Source organism: Somniosus microcephalus, chromosome 5 (genome assembly GCF_052327205.1).
Source record: "Somniosus microcephalus isolate GS21.2 chromosome 5, FLI_Smic_1.0, whole genome shotgun sequence".
Taxonomy (NCBI): Eukaryota; Metazoa; Chordata; class Chondrichthyes; order Squaliformes; family Somniosidae; genus Somniosus; species Somniosus microcephalus.
Genome location: NC_140991.1, coordinates 239825070 through 239843998, shown reverse-complemented (window position 1 = coordinate 239843998; position 18929 = coordinate 239825070). Strand labels below are relative to the sequence as shown.

At 46.6% G+C, this 18929-nt stretch overlaps 1 protein-coding gene across 2 annotated transcripts in view; it reads left to right on the top strand.

Annotated features, from left to right (window-relative positions):
* Positions 1-8476, top strand: part of LOC147117622 (uncharacterized) — a 46143-nt gene extending 37667 nt beyond the window's left edge. The window contains exons 2-3 of one of the 2 annotated variants that reach the window (XM_085988756.1): positions 4387-4542; positions 8246-8476. In XM_085988756.1, coding sequence (XP_085844882.1) covers positions 4387-4542; positions 8246-8455 — 366 coding nt within the window. In that variant the 3' untranslated portion in view covers positions 8456-8476. Of the gene's footprint in view, positions 1-4386; positions 6275-8245 lie in introns of those variants that run through there. The other variant, XM_085988758.1, reaches the window with a different exon arrangement.
* Positions 8477-18929: the final 10453 nt, after the last annotated feature.

Below are 18929 nucleotides of genomic sequence, written 5' to 3'. Positions count from 1 at the left end.
TGATTTTAAAAGAACAAATCAGCATTGCCCTACCCACATCCATGCTGCTCAAAGCAGAGGCGAAGGCAATTGTTCAATTCATACAGACGCGTCAAGAATTTTGTGTCAAGCCGATTCATGCTGCAGCATACATGCTGGACCCAAAGCATGTTGGGAGACCAATACTTTCTGGAGAACAGATCAACAGCGCTTACAGTGTGATTCCTCTCACACCATCTCAATCTGGATGTGGGCAAAGTTCTGGGAAGTCTGGCAAAGTTCTCTACCAAGCAAGGTCTTTGGAATGGGGATGGGATATGGGAATCATGCAAGCATATCAGTGCACATACCTGGTGGAAGGGACTTTGTGCATCTGAGGCCCTGTCACCTATTGCATCGGTGATACTCCAAATCCCACCTTCATCAGCGGCCTCTGAACGAAACTGGTCACTTTTTGGGAATACGCATACAAAGGTGCGCAACAGGCTGACTAACAAGAGGGTGGAGAAACTGGTGGCTATCCGGGCGAACCTACAACTTATTGAGCCAGATACAGAAGTGTCCACCACACAGCTAGACACTGACACAGAGGAGGAAATGGACGAGTCAGAGAATCAGGAGGAGCAATGAGGAGTAGAAGACTCAAAGGGACAAATTACAGGCTAAATAAGCTGACGCTCTTTTTATTTTAGAGGGGTCTTTTTTGTGGGGGTTCAATAAAGTTCAAAATTATAACCTAAATAAAGTTTTGAAAGCCTGTTTTTATTTGTATGGAACAGTATGTCTATTTTGACGACAAAGATAATATAAGGGTCAGAGACAAAAACCATCAGTGTGCAAAAAAACTCTAAATTCCCGAAAATTCCCATGGAAAGTTTCCTCTTTTAAAAATTCCCAGAATTTTGCAACCCTACTCCCGACGCCTACAGGAAGAAAGGCTGTTAAGTTAAGTACAGGTACTTTAAACTTCTTTACACACTTTAGACACACCAAACACACTTACCTTTGCACCCATCACTCACCTGAACACCGACATCGCGACCCCTCCAAGTCCTTCAACCCGACGGCCCGCCTGCTCTAACCTGGCGTGGTTTGGAGCCGTCGGGAATCCCACATGACACCCCTCAAACTAGGGATTAGGCTAAAAACTGCCTGTTAACAGGCAGTTAATTGGCACTAATCCCTTCCCACCTCGGGTCGGCGGGTCCCAGTGCGGGGCGGGTACCCACTTCCTCTGAAACTTGCGTGGAGGCGGGTTTTGGGCGGGATGGTGTCGGGACCCCCGAAATCGTGATTTTTGCCCCCCGCCTGCCTAAAAGACCGCCTCACGGCACACTGAAAATCTAGGCCCTAGTCCTTTTAGAATTATTATTTACTGTGGTCCTGTTTGATTTACACACTTGATTTCTCTGCCTTCCACTTTTGCTTTTCTCCTTCCTGGCTTTTGCTTCTATCCTTGCTTCCCTTTCCTCTGTCTCCCTGCACAAGTTCCCAAGCCCCTGCCATTTAAGTTTAAACCCTCCCCAACAGCACTAGCAAACACTCCCTAGGACATCTGATAATGGGTGCTGAAATGGAAAGTGTTTCTTTGTTCAGCACTAATGTCCCACATCTTGATGCACACAAAAATGGTGATGGAAAAACAGAGATTTATGGGATTTAAAAAACATAGTTGACAGAGCTTAAGTTCAAGATTTGCATAAATGTATGAGAAACTACAATGCCACTCTTGTGAGACCACACAAACACCATCTGCTGCAGCCTTATTGAATCAGAAAAAGAGCACTTCAATATATAAGCATAATAAAGCAGAATGATCTGATCCAAATAGACAAAATCATATTCAAAAGTCAGAGATCAAAGCAAGAAACAAATCTTGGGTGAAGATTTATGAGCAAGGAAAACTGTACCCTCCATTCACATCACAAGCATACTGTAATATGCAAAAAAGTATGAGCTGTAACTGAAGAAAATATGGTCGGAGAGCAACAATGAATATCTGTCATTACAGAGAGTTCAACATAGAGTTCAACAATTTCAGATCATAACCTCGGCCCCTATCATATTTTTATCCACACTTTTTGTCTTTTTTTCTTCTCCCCCACATGGCAGCTGTCTTTCATTCTGCCAGCACAATTTACACTTCATCTAGAGCCATCCTGTGTTTCTTAACCTGTTCCATTACCATCTCCTTTTGCCTTGAATATCTCTTAATGTCTCTTAATCTCTCCCACCTTCCATCCTATCACAGACCTTCCCTTTTGTTCTTTCATCCCCTCCCCACTTTCCCAGTCTCTTCTCGTTTAAAAATCTGTTCCATTTCCTGCTTTTTTCCAGTTCTGACGAAAGGTCATCGAGCTGAAATGTTAACTTTGTTTCTCTCTTCACAGATGCTGCCTGACCTGCTGAGTTTCTCCAGCATTTTCTGTTTTTATTTCAGATTTCCAGCATCTGCAGTATTTTCTTTTTGTATTGCCTGATGTGATTGACATAAGTAATTCTGAAGGCGATGGCAACAAGGCTTGTTGTGAGAATGAAGAGCCAACAAGACTCAACAAAGACATTTTATTTAAACACACCATAATCCACTGAGGGATATGACATTTCCTGCATACCTAAAGGATTGTGTAGTGGAACAAATGATTAAGAATTAAGACTGTTTGGATTTTGTGGCGTGGATTTTCCTTGGGGTAGCAGGCCTGCTTCTTTTATGTCAGTGGCCTTGAAGGGACAGCAGATGTTATGGCCATCCCTGAAACTGAACCCCATGGCTAGGACTCAATGGGGGAGAAATTCAGTAGGTTGCGCCACCCGTTAGTGCCTTAAGAGGACGCTAAGTGGGTCGCAAGCCAACTGGCGCCCGGGTGTGGCACTGCCCACGCCTCCCGCTAAATTCCGCTGGACGTTAGTGGTGGCGCTAACCGTTAGTGCTGCGCCGCTGCCGATGACGTCATCGGTGTGTGCAGCGCCCCGCTGACGCCCCGGCCGCGATATTTGGCAGCGCCCCCTGATTTACCGCTGGACGCTATGGTTCAGGGGGGCCTACCTGCGGCCGGGGAGGCGCAAATTAAAGGCGAGGTGCGGGGCGGCCATTTTTGGTGTTGGCCGCCTGCCAGCACCTGCCTGCGCTCCTGTCCCCGGCCTCCTGAACCACCACCCCCCCCCCCCCCCCCGCAGAGTGCCGGCTGCGCTCCAAGAGCCCAGCATTTCTCCTCGGTGCCGGGCTCTTTTGCCTGCACTCCCGATCCTTGGGGGCCCAGCTGGGCCCCAGATCGCGCTGCACAAGGCCCCTCCCCTTTAAGAAGGGGAGGAAGGCCTGCAATACCGCAGCGCGACGTGCTGCAGCGTGTGGCGCTGCGGCACGTAGCGCCACGATATTCACTCGCAGCACCCCAAGAGGGATGCGGGGCACCTCCAGTAGCGCTGTGCTTCCCTTTGGGGCGCAACAACTCAATTTCCGGTGCGCGGGCGCGAATGTTTCCGGGGCGCTTCTTTTAGTGCCCTGGCGAGGCTGGCGCCCCAAACGGGGCTATACTCAATTTCTCCCCCAATGTATCCAGGACCCAGTGAAGTTTGCTAGTGATATATATCCATTCAATTACTAACTTTTCAGAGTATTTTTATGTTTTAGCTAACATAAGCATTAGTCTGTAGGTGTATTTTTTCCTTTTTAAGGATACAATTCATACTTTTTTTCCATGCTTTTCCATGTTTGGGTCTCCTTCCATAATACATGATCCATAGCCAAGAAAGTCGACAACTTATTCCTAAGCCTCCGCTAATGCCACTCTGGCACTGTTTGGTAGGAGATGGGGTGACTTTCCCTCTTATTTTCTTCTTTGTGGGCTAGTCCAAGATCAATAGTTGGTGCCTTCCCTAGCCGCATGCTTGAGGTCAGGAAATCGGCATGTAAAGGAACATGGTGGTTAACTGGAAAATTGTGAATTATTCCCTGATGTATGACCAATCAGTTCTAAGTAACTGAAGGTAACAAAACATGCACCCTTCAATGACCACAAGATTAGGGTAACCTATTCTCGGAGCAAGACGTTAAATAAGTACTTTACACATGTGTGCCAAATAAAAAGATCTAACTGAAAGAATTACTTTTGGGAAAATATATCCAAAGTCCAGGTCAGAGGTTTCTATTCAGACCTCAGCTTTCTACCAATCCTTTAAGACCAGGTGATAAACGAAGGCAATGAAAGTGACAGAAACTTACTCCATTTGACAGGTTTTAAAGCACATCCATTTTCATTTGAATACTTTGAGAATTAGATGGTGCCTGAAGATATGTTTCATGCGAGGGAACATCTGGACTAAGCATATTTACACTAGCTGGTGGTAACTGTATTGCAGTTTGTTTAATTTTCAATGTATTTTGTTCTTCATTTGTACCTCCTTAAGGGTGAATTGCTGAGTCCTTGTCGATGTGATGGCTCAGTACGCTACTCCCACCAGCCATGCCTTTTGAAGTGGATTAGTGAAAGAGGGTCATGGAGCTGTGAAATTTGCTGTTACAGATACCATGTGGTAGCAATAGGAATGAAAAGACCATGCCAGGTAAAGAGTCATCATACCAAGTATATTCATTAAAAAGCTCATTCCAAACTGTAGGCTGAGGTGTCTGTACCTCAGGAAGGCTCTGATGTCAAGAATGGTATGTCACAATGATAAACTTTGCTTACACTAAATAGTTATGGCAGTGCACCTTTAATGTCCAGTAAATCTTATTTCGAGGGTTCAGATGAAGTCGCTGCTAAGCTAACTGACAATGGTGAGCCATCCAAAATATTGAGTAAGCCTGCAGGTACTGTATCAAATGTTTACCCAGCGTCAAACTAATGCATTTTGCACTGTCTAGGCACAGTAAGATCTGAGCAGGACAATTAAATATGACCATTTAATACAGCAAAGGTATGTGACAAATACCTCCGTATAGATGGCACATTTATCTCCATTGTAATTAGCTTTTTTTAAATAAGTAACAAGCACTGCTTATATATAGAATATAAAAGAAAACATACTGAGTTGAAACTGCATTCTTCGACATTAGTAGAAAGAGGGTAAACACGTTCATATAAAATTCTTTTGTTTATTATTTTAACAAAGACACTAACCTGTAATATTTTAATATTAGTAACACATTGATTACTTATAAGTTAGTATATCAAAATTAGATACTATAGATACATTGTGGAAAAATACTTGTTATGCAAAAAATGTAAGTGTGAGAAATGTCATTATTGGCCTGGATTTTGTGATGGTAATGATGGCAAAACTGTCAGCGTTTGCCGTCATTACCCCTCTGAAACTGACTGTAATGTCAAGATTTAGCACATGCACAGATAAACAGGAAAATCCTGATGTTGCGGTCAAACACTGTGGAACTCCCCATAGCCGGAAATCAGTTGAACTGATAAACTTAAACTTTTCCTCTCTAATATCGCTATTAAACACCCCATAAAAAGTTCCGTCTTGTTGGAATAGGTGTAACTGGTATTTTAATGGCATATTGACTGCTAAACAACCGTTCTGGCCCTGAAAAAATAATTTTATATTTGTGGAATGTCAAAATTTATATTTGTGGAATGTCACATTTCTCCATTATGATAAAAATGACTAGATTTTTTAAATAATTAAAAAAAAAAAATGTTTTAAGTTTGTTTATGATATTCAGCTTAACCCCATGTGCATGTCCCAATCTTTATTTATTCTCTGTAAAATGTTTAAAAAGTGAAATAATAGTCGATGCTTTTTATTTCCTGGTTTGGTGTCTGTGAGAATTCTTCAATGTGATGAGCTGCTTAGACAGCTTGATGACATCATGGCTGCTGTATGCTAGGGATCCCCTTTTGACAGCGCTACAATCAAATTAAGGTCAAGAAAACTAAAGATCACAAGATTTTTGTGGGCAGCTTTCTTCAAGGTCAGCAGCGATCACCATCGCTTCGCGCTGACTGCAAATTCCGGGTCAATAATTGATGACACTTTCCCCTGGTTAAAGATTCCCTATAAAATAAACTTTTATAACCACTAAAAATATTCAACTGTACAAACTGAAACTCACAAAAGGAACATTGACATAGAAGTTTAATTCATGCTAATCATAGGTTATGACATCATCTCCATATAATCAATGAAAATGATGCATCTCTCTGTCAGTCTCTCTCTGTTTATGTATCTATGTATTAATTTATCTGTATAGATATGATAAAAAGTGGCCTTGACTATTTTAATATTCTCAGCTGCTCTGTTTTCCACTTTAATACATTAATAAACAATACAATAATAATACATTGTGTTACAATTTGAATTGAAGCTGCTAATGTCAGAGCATGCTATTGTTTGAATAATTGTAACTGAGCATTTGATACACCTATTAATTATGACTTCAATGCTAGTACTCTGTTCTACTTTCCCCATGAGATATAAATGAAAAATGCTGTTTTTTGATGGTCAATCCACAGGGTTCAAGGGTTGGTTTGCTAGGGATGTCTCTATCACTTCATACATATGCAAGCTAATAGTTTGGGGATGTGGCTAATTCTGCAAACATGAAAGTATGCAGACCATATACCAAGTTTCAAATGATGAACTGAAATGGCATAACAGAGGATACTTAATTATATGGCAAAGGAAGTCTCTCCATACACTTGTATCTGATCTGCTGTACAAATTTTATGTAAAGGAAAATATGGAGTTAAGGGAAATAATTAAACCTGGATTCAATAAAGACAAGGTAGAAGTGTTATGGATTGAGATGAGGGATTATACTCTGAAGAAGCTCGTTGCTGAGACTGTTATATGCCACTGGGCTGGATTTTGTGGTAGAAATAACGGTAAGGCTAACTGCTTATCTATAGATGCCCTGCAGAGGGCACCGCACTGGATCAGACGCTAGATTAGAGCAAGTCTGCACTCAGAAGTCCGCAAAAACTTTGTCAGCAGCTGTCAGCGTGGTGAACGGCAAGTGCTGCTCTTTCGCCGCTGACCACAAAATCTGGGCCAATATTGTAACTGACACTTCCTGCTTCAGATTCTGCACTGCTTTTTAACGATTCTTTAATCTGATTGGTTAAGGAGATACACAGTTGCTTGCCCAGTTCACACAGGTCTCAGATGCTCTGTAGAGGGCGCTGCACATTTTGGATAGTTGGCTGACAGGAACTTCCCGTGCAAATAGAGAATCTTTGAGCAAGTGCAATAAATGGCTGGCAGCATTCATTTGCCGCTTAGAGCAAAATCCGACCTAATTAGGTTAATGACTTTTATAGTGTAAAAAAGGAGTTTCAGAAAGGAGTTTCAGAATTATGAGTGAATATAGTAGAAGTTGATGACTGGATCTGGCGCCCGTTTGTTCACCACTGTCTGCAAAATCCCGCCCACTGAGTCAGAATAAGGCTACTGGGTGCTAAATTATGTAAACAGATAGGGAGGTACATATAATTGTCTGGGGAAATTTTAACCTATGTGGAATTAAATAGGAAGACTAACAGAAAAGAGAGTTATAGTCTGGTTGATCCAGATGATTAAGAAGCACACAAGAGGGAGACAACTCTGATCTGGTTTTGTATAACAAACCAGAGATGACTGAACAAGTTAAAGTTAGTGAACATCTTAGAAACTGTGACCATAACATAAATGAATTTGGCATCAGACTCACCACAGATAAGGAAAGTACAACAGAAAGTCTTCATTTTAGGAAGGTGGACTTTGGGGACACGAGGGAACAATTAATGGAGTTGGATTTAAATAAATTGTTAGAGGGACAAAGCTTGGGGAAGCAGTATACTTTTAAATGCAAAATGTAAGGATTGCTCAGTCAATTTATACCACTGGGCAAAAAACACTAAGTATAAGAGAAAACCTGTATGGGCAACAAGGGAGAGATGATCCATAGAGTAAAACCAAAAAAGCATTCCTCAAATATAGATCTTTGGGTCCAGTAGTAGAGAGAGTGAAGTTAAAAGGATTAGATGAAGTCTGTTAAAACATTTAGTCAGGCAAAAATAGACAAGTGAGATTGGGATTGCAGGGAATACAAAAAGCAATGTAAAAGTATGTCTGGAGTGAACATTGAGTCAAGGAAGTATTATCACAGAAACCCCACAGTGCAGATAGAGGCCATTTCGGCCCATCGAGCCTGCACCGACACATATCCCACCCGATCCCCGTAACCCCTACACCAACACATATCCCACCCTATCCCCGTAACCCCACGTATTTAATCCCCCTAACACTAAGGGTCAATTTTTTATCATAGCCAATCAACCTAACCTGCACATCTTTGGACTGTGGGAGGAAACCGGAGCACCCGGAGAAAACCCACGCAAACACGGGGAGAATGTGCAAACTCCACACAGTCACCCGAGGGTCATTGAAAGGTAATCAGGAAATGGCAAATATCCTAAACAATTTCTTTGTATCATTGTTCATACAGAAGCTACTGACTTTTCTTAGAAGTGAGATTTGATTTTCTTTGGTCCTTCTTGGGCCTCAGGTGTACAGATCAAACATGATTTAATTGAATGGTGGAACAGGCTCAAGGGGCTCAATGTCCTATTCCTGTTCCTATGTGACAATGTTCCTACATTACAACAGTGAGTACACTTCAAAAAGTACTTCATTAGCTGTAAAGCGCTTTGGGATGTCCGGTGGTCGTGAAAGGCGCTATATAAATGCAAGGCTTTTTTTTCTTTATGCTCCGTCAGATCAATAGAATGCTGTTGCAACTGCCGTCGCCTCATTGGGACAGACATCTCTTGTGTCTCCGCAGGTGCAGGGCACCCTTCCCAAGTATGTAAATGACCCTGTCCCTGCAATTTGGTACAGGGTTAATGGTAAGAGCAGGCGGTAGGTGGCCACACTTCCACCCCTTAAAAGGGTGTGCATAATTTTGGGTCAAATGAGTTTAACGTATGTTATTATAGTGCTGTCTGTCACTAAGATATTTACTTACTTAAAACTGAAATTAATGGTTTGTGTACTCACATCTGACATTTATTTTTTGCCCTTTTTTTTGCCATAATTTGGGCAAACAGCATAAGCCAGCATCATACGCATACAAAGGTTATGGTGCTAAATTGACTTATGCTGTCAAAACTTGAATAGCTTCATAACAAATGGTGCCAGAAGAATGCTAGGCTACTCTCACACATATTCTCACTCCGTGGATTTAAAAAAGAGAGATCGAGATGTTACAATTGACCTCATTGCCATTAGGTTGGAGAGGAAATACAATTAGCAGGGTTTCCACTCCTGAATGTTATCCAGTTAACTCCGCTCAAAGAACAAAGACTGTTCCGGTAAAATTCATTAGTGTCATCCTCTGTGATGATTTTTATGCTGCCTTTGACACCATTGATCCTACTATCTGCTTTTACACTCTCACCTTGGCAGTCTACCTACTTCACACTGGGGGTGAAATTCAACTTCAGCAGGAGCACAAAACAGGTGGTAATGGATTGGCAACCTGTTATACACCCCGCCCGATTTTCCTTTCCATTCCTAAGTACCCACAGTCTTCTCCCAAACGCACACTGACTCCTCCATGCGCTCGCTGCCTCTCTCACTAAGTGCTGCGTGACCCTAACCTCCTCTCTTAGTGCTTACAGGACCCGAGTCTCCTTCAGTGCTTACAAGCCCCAGCTCCCCCCTCTCTTTCCCTTTCTGTTTTCCCAGATCCCAAGCACCTCCTGCCCCTTCTGAAAGTACACTCAGATTACAGATCACAGTCCTTTCCCCATATATCAGACACAACCTCCCCCACCCAAATTATTCCTGTGCTCTATTCACCTGGCCCCTCCCAGCCCCGTGCTCCAATTCCCCTGGCTCTGTTCTCCACCATCACTCTTAAATGCTCTTGCCACATACCACCCATTCCCTTTAGTATTCACATATCCTAGTTCTGCTGAGGTCTTCCAGGTCCCACGCAACCTGATTTGCTACCCATTCCCTCCCACATGTCAAATCCCAGGCTCTAGTCCCTACTCCTTGTACCCTAAACCCCAACACCAAACACTAACCCTTTATCTGTGCCACCCACACGTATTACATCAGCTCCCAGAAAGCCACCTTATCTGATCCCTGTACCCAACTTCAACTCATTAGGTGTTTGCTGCCATCTTCCTGTGTATTCTAGGCTTTACTAAAGATAAATTGTAGAAACCACCCATAGCAGCAAAGGAACATGTATCAGAGCTATGCAGCGAGATTGGGAGATATACAGAAACAAGAGGAGACAGAGTGAAGAAGAAACTTACACTGTTTTTCTCACTGTTTTATTCTTTCTGTAAGACATAAACAGAACAATGCAGATATTGCAATGAGAAAAGTGTAAGAGATAGAGAGAAAACAGTGGCACACAAAAGAAAGGTAGAGAGAGATGCAGAAAGAATTTAAGAGTGGGAATGAAGCAGAGAAACAGTTACAGGAATAAGCATACACGGGAAATTTAACTCTCCCCGCAGAGCAGGAATGAAGCAGGCGAGCCGCTAAAATGGAAAGTCTCCATTTCCTGCTCCATTCCCGTCAATCTCTGATTTTAACGGTGGATAAGGCACCTGCTGGATTCGATGGGAACCTCCTGCATAAATACTAATTGGTATCCTGTGACGTCAATAAGATGCCAATGCCATTTTAAGTGGGCCCTGAACGTGGAAGCCGCTGTGGCTTCCCTTTCAGGCTGAAGCAGGTCGGCAGCTGCTGGGAAAGACAGAGGCCACATGCCCATAATTTCCCGAGATGCATTCCCAGTGGGCACCACTCTCCATTGGGATTGTGGCATCACCATCACATCTGGTGCTGTGCAACTGAAAGATAGTGTATAGAACAGTTGTTCTCAAACTGGGGTACCCCTGGGGGTCCGTGGAGAAGTTCCGGGGGTCAGCAAAATCATTGATCAATTACTCGTTGGAGAAGATCTCTGAAAAATTGCAGATGGTAAAAATGAAACAGTGAGGATTGGGGAGGAGGCAGGACCAGAGTGATTACATTCAGGTCCTTTCCAATTACCTCATTGGTGTCTGTGGGAGGAGAGCAGAGGTAATGGCTGGTAATGCGCCAAAGGGCGACTGAAAAATAGCAAAGTTTCGTCGGGAATCGGTAAGTTTTAAAGTTCAACCAAGGGCAAGTTACCATCTTTCACCGCGAGTCTCCTGCTGGCATTGTGCGGTCTGCTGGAAGGTTTTTATTCGTTGCGGGAACTTTTCCTGAACCAGTTGCGTGGGATAATCTTGGGTTGTAGGAGTCTACGTACTCCTAACAAAATATACTGAACTCGGAGAGGTTCAACAGAAAAGGTTTAATTGTTGAGGCCACATGTTGAACACAAAAATGGCGTCAGAGACTACACCAAGTCCGACTGTCTTTCTTCAGTCCACAGCTTAGACTGCCCCTCCCCCGCTCTGGGCTTAACTATGTTGCAGATCGAGTTTCTTAAAGGTGTGATCCTTCTTAAAGGCATGACGCCTGATTTATAGTCTACGGACCGAAAAGCGGATTGTGTCCTTTCTGTGATCGGTACGCCACAGGGTCATTAATGTTGCTGAGTTGAAACTGCCGCTGGGCCAAATCGAGGTGAAATCCTGTTACCGCGGTAGTACTGATTTATGTGCTGGAAAGTTCTGGAAACGTTGCACGGTGGTGGAAGCAGGGCTGTTGGAGACGTGTCATTGCCTGTCGGGTTGCCCGACCGTTGTTTTCTTGAGGGGAGGGGAGTGTTCGAGTTCACATGTCACTGACTGGAGACGGCAGAGTGCAGACTGACTGAGAGCTGGGAAAGCAAGGACTTGTTCCTGACCTGCTGCGAATATCCTGACCACAAAAATAACAAGTTTGTTTGATGTGGCTGTCGGCGGATGGGTGTGAAGCAGACAATCCACATCACTCAAGCAGCTGTTTGATTCGGGAGGTTTGTTTTGAATTGAATTCTTTTTAATTTCACTTCCTTAGCTCTTCAGCATTGAATTAAAATTGAGGCATTGGCTAATTTCAAATTATATTTTTAAGAAAAGGTTTGTAATTAAAATTCGTTGATGAGCAATAGTTTTTAGGATGGTACTTCAAATTAATGTAAAAAGTAGGAAAGTGTAAAACAGGCGCAGCTTTAAATAACAACAGAAAATGCTGGAAAAACTCAGGCCAGGCAACATCCGTGGAGAGAGAAATAGAGTCAACGTTTCGGGTCGAAATCCTTATACAGAATTGAGAGAAAAGGCAGGAAATGAAACAAAAGGCGGTTTGGGGGCTGGGAAATGGGGGAGGGGATGAAAGAAGAGACATTAAGAGATATTCAAGGTGAGACGAGATAGTAATAGGATAGGTAAAGAAACAGACAATGGCTCTAATTGAAGTGTGAAATGCGCTGGCAGAGTGAAAGGCAGCTGCCATGTGGGAGAGAGAGGAAAAAAGGAAAAGTCACAAACCAAAACTGGATAAAAAATATAATCGGGGCCGAGGTTATGATCTGAAGTTGTTGAACTTGATATTGAGTCTGGAAGGCTGTAAAGTGCCTAATTGGAAGATGAGGTGCTGTTCCTCGAGTTTACGGTGAGCTTCCGTGGAACAATGCAAGAGGCTGCAGACGGTGAGGTCTGAGTGGGAATGGAATGGTGAATTGAAATGACAGGTGACCGGAAGCTCGGGTCACCCTTACGGACTGAACGGAGGTGTTCCGCAAAGCGGTCACCCAATCTGCGTTTGGTCTTCCCAATGTAGAGGAGACCACATCGTGAGCAGTGAATACAGTATACTAGATTGCAAGAAGTACAAGTAAATTGCTGTTTCACCTGGAAGGGGTGTTTGGGGCCCTGGACAGTGGGAAGTGGGGAGGTATATGGGCAGGTGTTGCATATCCGGCGCTTGCACAAGAAGGTGCCGGGCGAAGGGGAAGGGGTGCTGGGGGTGATAGAGGAGTGGACTAGGGTGTCTCGGAGGAAGCGGTCCCTACGGAATGCTGAAAGGGGAGGGGAGGGGAAGATACGTTTGGTAGTGGGATCACGTTGGAAATGGCGGAGGATGATCCGTCGAATGAGGAGGCTGGTGGGGTTAAAGGTGAGGACACAGGGAACCCTATCGTGGCTCCAGGAGGGAGTGGCAGAGGTGAGGGCTGAAGTGCGGGAGATAGACGGACACGGTCGAGGGCCGTGTCAACCACGGTAGAGGGGAACCCTCGGTTGAGGAAAAAGGAAGACATGTCAGAAGCACTGGTGTGGAAGGTGGCATCGTCTGAGCAGATGCAGTGGAGACTGAGAAACTGGGAGAATGGAGTAGAGTCCCTACAGGGGGTGGGAGGAAGTGTAGTCCAGGTAGCTGTGGGAGTCAGTGGGCTTGCAGAGAATGTTGGTCAATAACCTATCCCTAGAGATGGAGACGGAGAAGTTGAGGAAGGGAAGGGAAGAGTCGGAGATGGACCATGTGAAGGCGAGGGAAGGGTGGAAATTGGAGGCAAAGTGAATGAAATTGTCTAGTTCTGGACGAGAGCAGGAAACGGCACTGATACAGTCATCAATGTACCGGAAAAAGAGGTGAGGGAGGGGACCCGAGTAGGACTGGAACAAAGAGTGTTCCACATATCCCACAAAAAGGCAGGCATAGCTAGGACCCATGCGGGTACCCATAACAACACCTTTAATTTGGAGGAAATGAGTGGAGTCAAAGGAGAAGTTGTCCAATGTGAGAACAAGTTCAGCCAGGCAGAGGAGGGTGGTGGTGGATGGGGACTGGTTGGGCCTCTGTTCAAGGAAGAAGCGGAGCGCCCTCAGGCCATCCTGGTGGGGGATGGAGGTGTAGAGGGATTGTACGTCCATGGTGAAAAGGAGGCGGTTGGGGCCAGGAAACTGGAAACTGTTAAAGTGGCGGAAGGCGTCGGAAGAGTCGCGGATGTAGGTGGGAAGAGACTGGACAAGGGGAGCAAAGATAGAGTTGAGATAGGAAGAGATAAGCTCCGTGTGGCAAGAACAGGCTGAAGCGATGGGTCTACCAGGGCAGTCCTGTTTGTGGATCTTGGGAAGGAGGTAGAAGCGGGCTGTGAGGGGTTGGGGGACTATGAGGTTGGTGGCCATGGGGGGGAAGATCTCCAGAGGAGATGAGGTCAGTGACAGTCTTGGAAACAGTGGTTTGATGTTCGGTAGTGGGGTCATGGTCCAGGTGGAGGTAGGAGGTGGTGTTGGAGAGTTGCCGTTCAGCTTCCGCTAGGTAGAGGTCTGTTCGCCAAACAACAACAGCGCCACCCTTGTCAGCAGGTTTAATGACAATGTCGGGGTTGGATCTGAGAGAATGGAGTGCTGCAAGTTCAGAGGGAGGTAGGTTGGAGTGAGTGAGGGGAGCAGAGAAATGGAGACGGCCGATGTCGCGGCGGCAGTTAGCAATGAAAAGATCTAGAGAGGGTAAAAGGCCAGAGGGAGGGGTCCAGGTAGAACGAGAATTCTGAAAGCGGGAGAAAGGGTCAGCCGTGCGAGGGGAAGACTCCTGGCCAAAGAAGTGGGCACGGAGACGAAGGCGGCAGATAAAGAGCTCCGCATTGTGCCGAGCTCGAAATTCATTGAGGTGGGGGCGTAAGGGGATGAAGCTCAGGCCTTTGCTGAGGACTGATCGTTCGGGGTCAGAGAGGGGAAGGTCAGAGGGGATAGTGAAAACACGGCAGGGGGTGAGATTGAGAGAAGGGGGGGTCAGAGGAAAGTGAAGGGGAAGAAGGTTCCGGAGGGGCGTTGGTGTTCAAGAGTTGATGAAGCTTGCGATCCTTGACATCGGAAAGGAAGAAAAAACGTTTTTTGTTGAAGCGTCGGATGAGTTGAAGGATGAAATGGAACTGTGGACCTGGACAGCTTTGAGATAGAGTGCGTCGGTGCTGCTGAAGAGAGAGGTCGAGTGTTCATGTGGCGCCGCATGGTGTTGAGCGTGGATCTCAAGATGCGGCGAGAGCAGTAGTTTGAGGAACGATGAATATCTTGGAGATATTTGTAATCCTGGGTGGATCCGAAACACGAAGGGTGGAAGTTTAGTTGGAATCCACGTGGAAGAAGTCAGAACCGGAGACAGTTTCTGAGGAAAATGATGTGGCTGTGAAACCGAATCTTGGCAGATACCTGATCAAACACGAGAAGGGAAACTGAAAGCAATGAAGATGAACAATGTTGAAGAGCCAAACGGAGATCCCATCGAATAGAAGAGCAGAACTTCTTCAAGGCGGGCTTTCCTAGAAGAGGGGTGGCAGTGAACCAAACACTAATATGATAGCAAAATGCTGCGGATGCTGGAAATCCAAAATAACAACAGAAATGCTGGAAAAACTCGGCAGGCCAGGCATCATCCGTGGAGAGAGAAATAGAGTCAACGTTTCGGGTTGAAACCCTTCGACAGAACTGAGAGAAAAGGCAGGAAATGAAACAAAAGGCAGTTTGGGGCTGGGAAATGGGAGAGGGATGAAAGAAGAGACATTAAGAGATATTCAAGGTGAGACAAGATAGTAATAGGATAGGTATAGAAACAGACAATGACTCTAATTGAAGTGTGAAATGTGCTGGCAGAGTGAAAGACAGCTGCCATGTGGGGGGGAGAGAGAGAGAGGGGAAAAAAAAAGGAAAAGTCACAAACCAAAACTGTGGATTAAAAATATAATCGAGCCGAGGTTATGATCTGAAGTTGTTGAACTCAATATTGAGTCCGGAAGGCTGTAAAGCGCCTAGTCGGAAGGTGAGGTGCTGTTCCTCGAGTTTACGGTGAGCTTCCGTGGAACAATGCAAGAGGCCGCAGATGGTGAGGTCTGAGTGGGAATGGAACGGTGAATTGAAATGACAGGCGACCGGAAGCTCGGGGTTACCCTTACGGACTGAACGGAGGTGTTCCCCAATGTAGAGGAGACCACATCGTGAGCAGCGAATACAGCTTTAAATATGTTGTCAAACAAGGATAGACAGACTCTACAGTGAGAAGCAGGCACACCCATCTCACTGATATCTATAAGTAAAAAGCATTATTAAAACACTTTTACATGCAGCACTTTCATATGAGTATTATATAGTATTATAATTTAGATGGGGGGTCCGTGATTACTAATTGATTTGAAAAGGGGTCCTTCAACCAAAAAAGTTTGAGAACCACTGTTACAGAATACAGAAGACCGAGAAAATGGATTGTTTTTGTCGAGACAAGAATCACCAATTATAATAATTATTTTATTGCATCCTAAAATTGTAGTAGAATCTCATTCAAATGATTTGATGCTTCCTGTGATTCCCTTTGTGGCATCAACCTCCACTATAGTAATAATTATTTTTTTTGACTGCATTTGTTGCTTTGTGAGTAGTTTGCCAGTCCTTTAAGAATGATATCTTTGCTGGTTTGCAGCTTATTAAAATTATAAAACCATTGTTTCTCTTGCTTAAATCAAAGTCCTGCTTTTATCTACTTTCCCTCTTCTACCATTTTAAGTATAGACGAAGAAAGCCTCAAGGAAATTAATCAGCCTTTTACTGGACATCAAATTTTAAAATAATTGAAAAGAAAAATTGAAAAGAAAAAACCCCACCATTTTCCACCATAGAGTCCACTATGATGACAAAAACATGTCCCTCTATATCACTATTTGAACTGGTGGAAAAATAATACTTTCAGTCAGAATTCACACATATTAAAAATTGGATTCAATAGGCTTAACTACAGTTGTGAGCCGCTTGACCCAATGCAAAGCAGAAAAGAATAGAAATGGTCTTGAGTGAGGATACAGATGAAACTGAAGTTTTCCAACATCTCACTGCAAATGCTGAGGGAAATAAATTGTTAAATGCCAAGGAACAACAAATAAAACCCAACGCATAAGTCAGCACAATTTTGCAAAGTTAACTATTTATATAAAACTAGCTGAAGGGCCCGGCGGTGCCGAGGGATTTTTGAGGGCATGTTGTTAGAAGAGAGAGAAAGAGAGAGCGCGACTGGGGGGGAAGAGAGAGCGCGACTTGCGGGGAAGAGAGAGCGACTGGGGGGAAGGAGGGGGGGAAAAAGGTGGGAAGGGGGGAGGGGGAGAAAGGGAGGGGGGAGAAAAGGAGGGGGAGAAAGGGAGGGGGGAGAAAAGGAGAGTGAGAAAGGGAGGGGGGAGAAAGGGAGGGGGAGAAAGGGAGGGGGGAGAAAAGGAGGGGGGAGAAAGGGAGGGGGGAGGTGGAGGAGGGGGAGAAAGGGAGGGGGGCGAAAAGGAGGGGGGAGGTGGAGGAGGGGGAGAAAGGGAGGGGGCGAAAAGGAGGGGGGAGGTGGAGGAGGGGGAGAAAAGGAGGGTGGAGGAGGGGGAGAAAGGGAGGGGAGAAAAGGAGGGGGGAGAAAAGGAGGGGGGGAGGTGGAGAAAGGGAGGGGGGAGAAAAGGAGGGGGGAGGTGGAGGATGGGGAGAAAGGGAGGGGGAGAAAAGGAGGGGGGAGGTGGAGAAAGGGAGGGGGAGAAAAGGAGGGTGGAGGAGGGAGAAAGGGAGGGGGGAGAAAAGGAGGGGGGAGGTGGGGGAGATAGGGAGGGGGGAGAAAAGGAGGGGGGGAGGTGGAGGAGGGGGAGAAAGGGAGGGGGGAGAAAAGGAGGGAGGAGGTGGAGGAGGGGGAGAAAGGGAGGGGGGAGAAAAGGAGGGGGGAGAGGGAGGAGGGGGAGAAAGGGAGGGGGGAGAAAAGGAGGGGGGAGAGGGAGGGGGGAGAAAAGGAGGGGGGGATGAAAGGAGGGGGGAGAGGGAGGGGGGGAGAAAAGGAGGGAGGGGGAGGAAAAGAGGGGGGAGAGGGAGGGGGGAGAAAAGGAGGGGGAGGTGGAGGAAGAGGGAGAAAGGGAGGGGGGAGAAAAGGAGGGGGGAGGTGGAGGAGGGGGAGAAAGGGAGGGGGGAGAAAAGGAGGGGGGAGGTGGAGGAGGGGGGAGAAAGGGAGGGGGGAGAAAAGGAGGGGGGAGGTGGAGGAGGGGGAGAAAGGGAGGGGGAGAAAAGGAGGGGGGAGGTGGAGGAGGGGGGAGAAAAGGAGGGGGGAGGTGGAGGAGGGGGAGAAAGAGAGGGGGGAGAAAAGGAGGGGGGAGGTGGAGGAGGGGGAGAAAGGGAGGGGGAGAAAAGGAGGGGGGAGGTGGAGGAGGGGGGAGAAAAGGAGGGGGGAGGTGGAGGAGGGGGGAGAAAGAGAGGGGGGAGAAAAGGAGGGGGGAGGTGGAGGAGGGGGAGAAAAGGAGGGGGGAGGTGGAGGAGGGGGAGAAAAGGAGGGGGGAGGTGGAGGAGGGGGAGAAAGGGAGGGGGGAGAAGAGGGGGGAGGGGGGAGAATGGGAGGGGGGAGGGGGAGCTGGAGGAGGGGGGAGAAAGGGGAGGTGGAGGAGGGGGCGAAAGGGAGGGGGGAGAAAAGGAGGGAGGAGGAGGGGGAGGTGGATGGGGGAGAAAAGGAGGGGGAGAAAGGGAGGGGGGAGAAAAGGAGGGGGGAGGGGGAGCTGGAGGAGGGGGGAGAAAGGGGAGGTGGAGGAGGGGGCGAAAGGGAGGGGGTAGAAAAGGAGGGAGGAGGAGGGGGAGGTGGATGGGGGAGAAAAGGAGGGGGAGAAAGGGAGGGGGGAGAAAAGGAGGGGGGAGGTGGAGGAGGGGGAGACGGAGGGGGGAGAAAGGGAGGGGGGAGGTGGAGGAGGGGGAGATAGGGAGGGGGGAGAAAAGGAGGGGGGGAGGTGGAGGAGGGGGAGAAAGGGAGGGGGGAGAAAAGGAGGGAGGAGGTGGAGGAGGGGGAGAAAGGGAGGGGGGAGAAAAGGAGGGGGGGATGAAAGGAGGGGGGAGAGGGAGGGGGGGAGAAAAGGAGGGAGGGGGAGGAAAAGAGGGGGGAGAGGGAGGGGGGAGAAAAGGAGGGGGGAGGTGGAGGAAGAGGGAGAAAGGGAGGGGGGAGAAAAGGAGGGGGGAGGTGGAGGAGGGGGAGAAAGGGAGGGGGGAGAAAAGGAGGGGGGAGGTGGAGGAGGGGGGAGAAAGGGAGGGGGG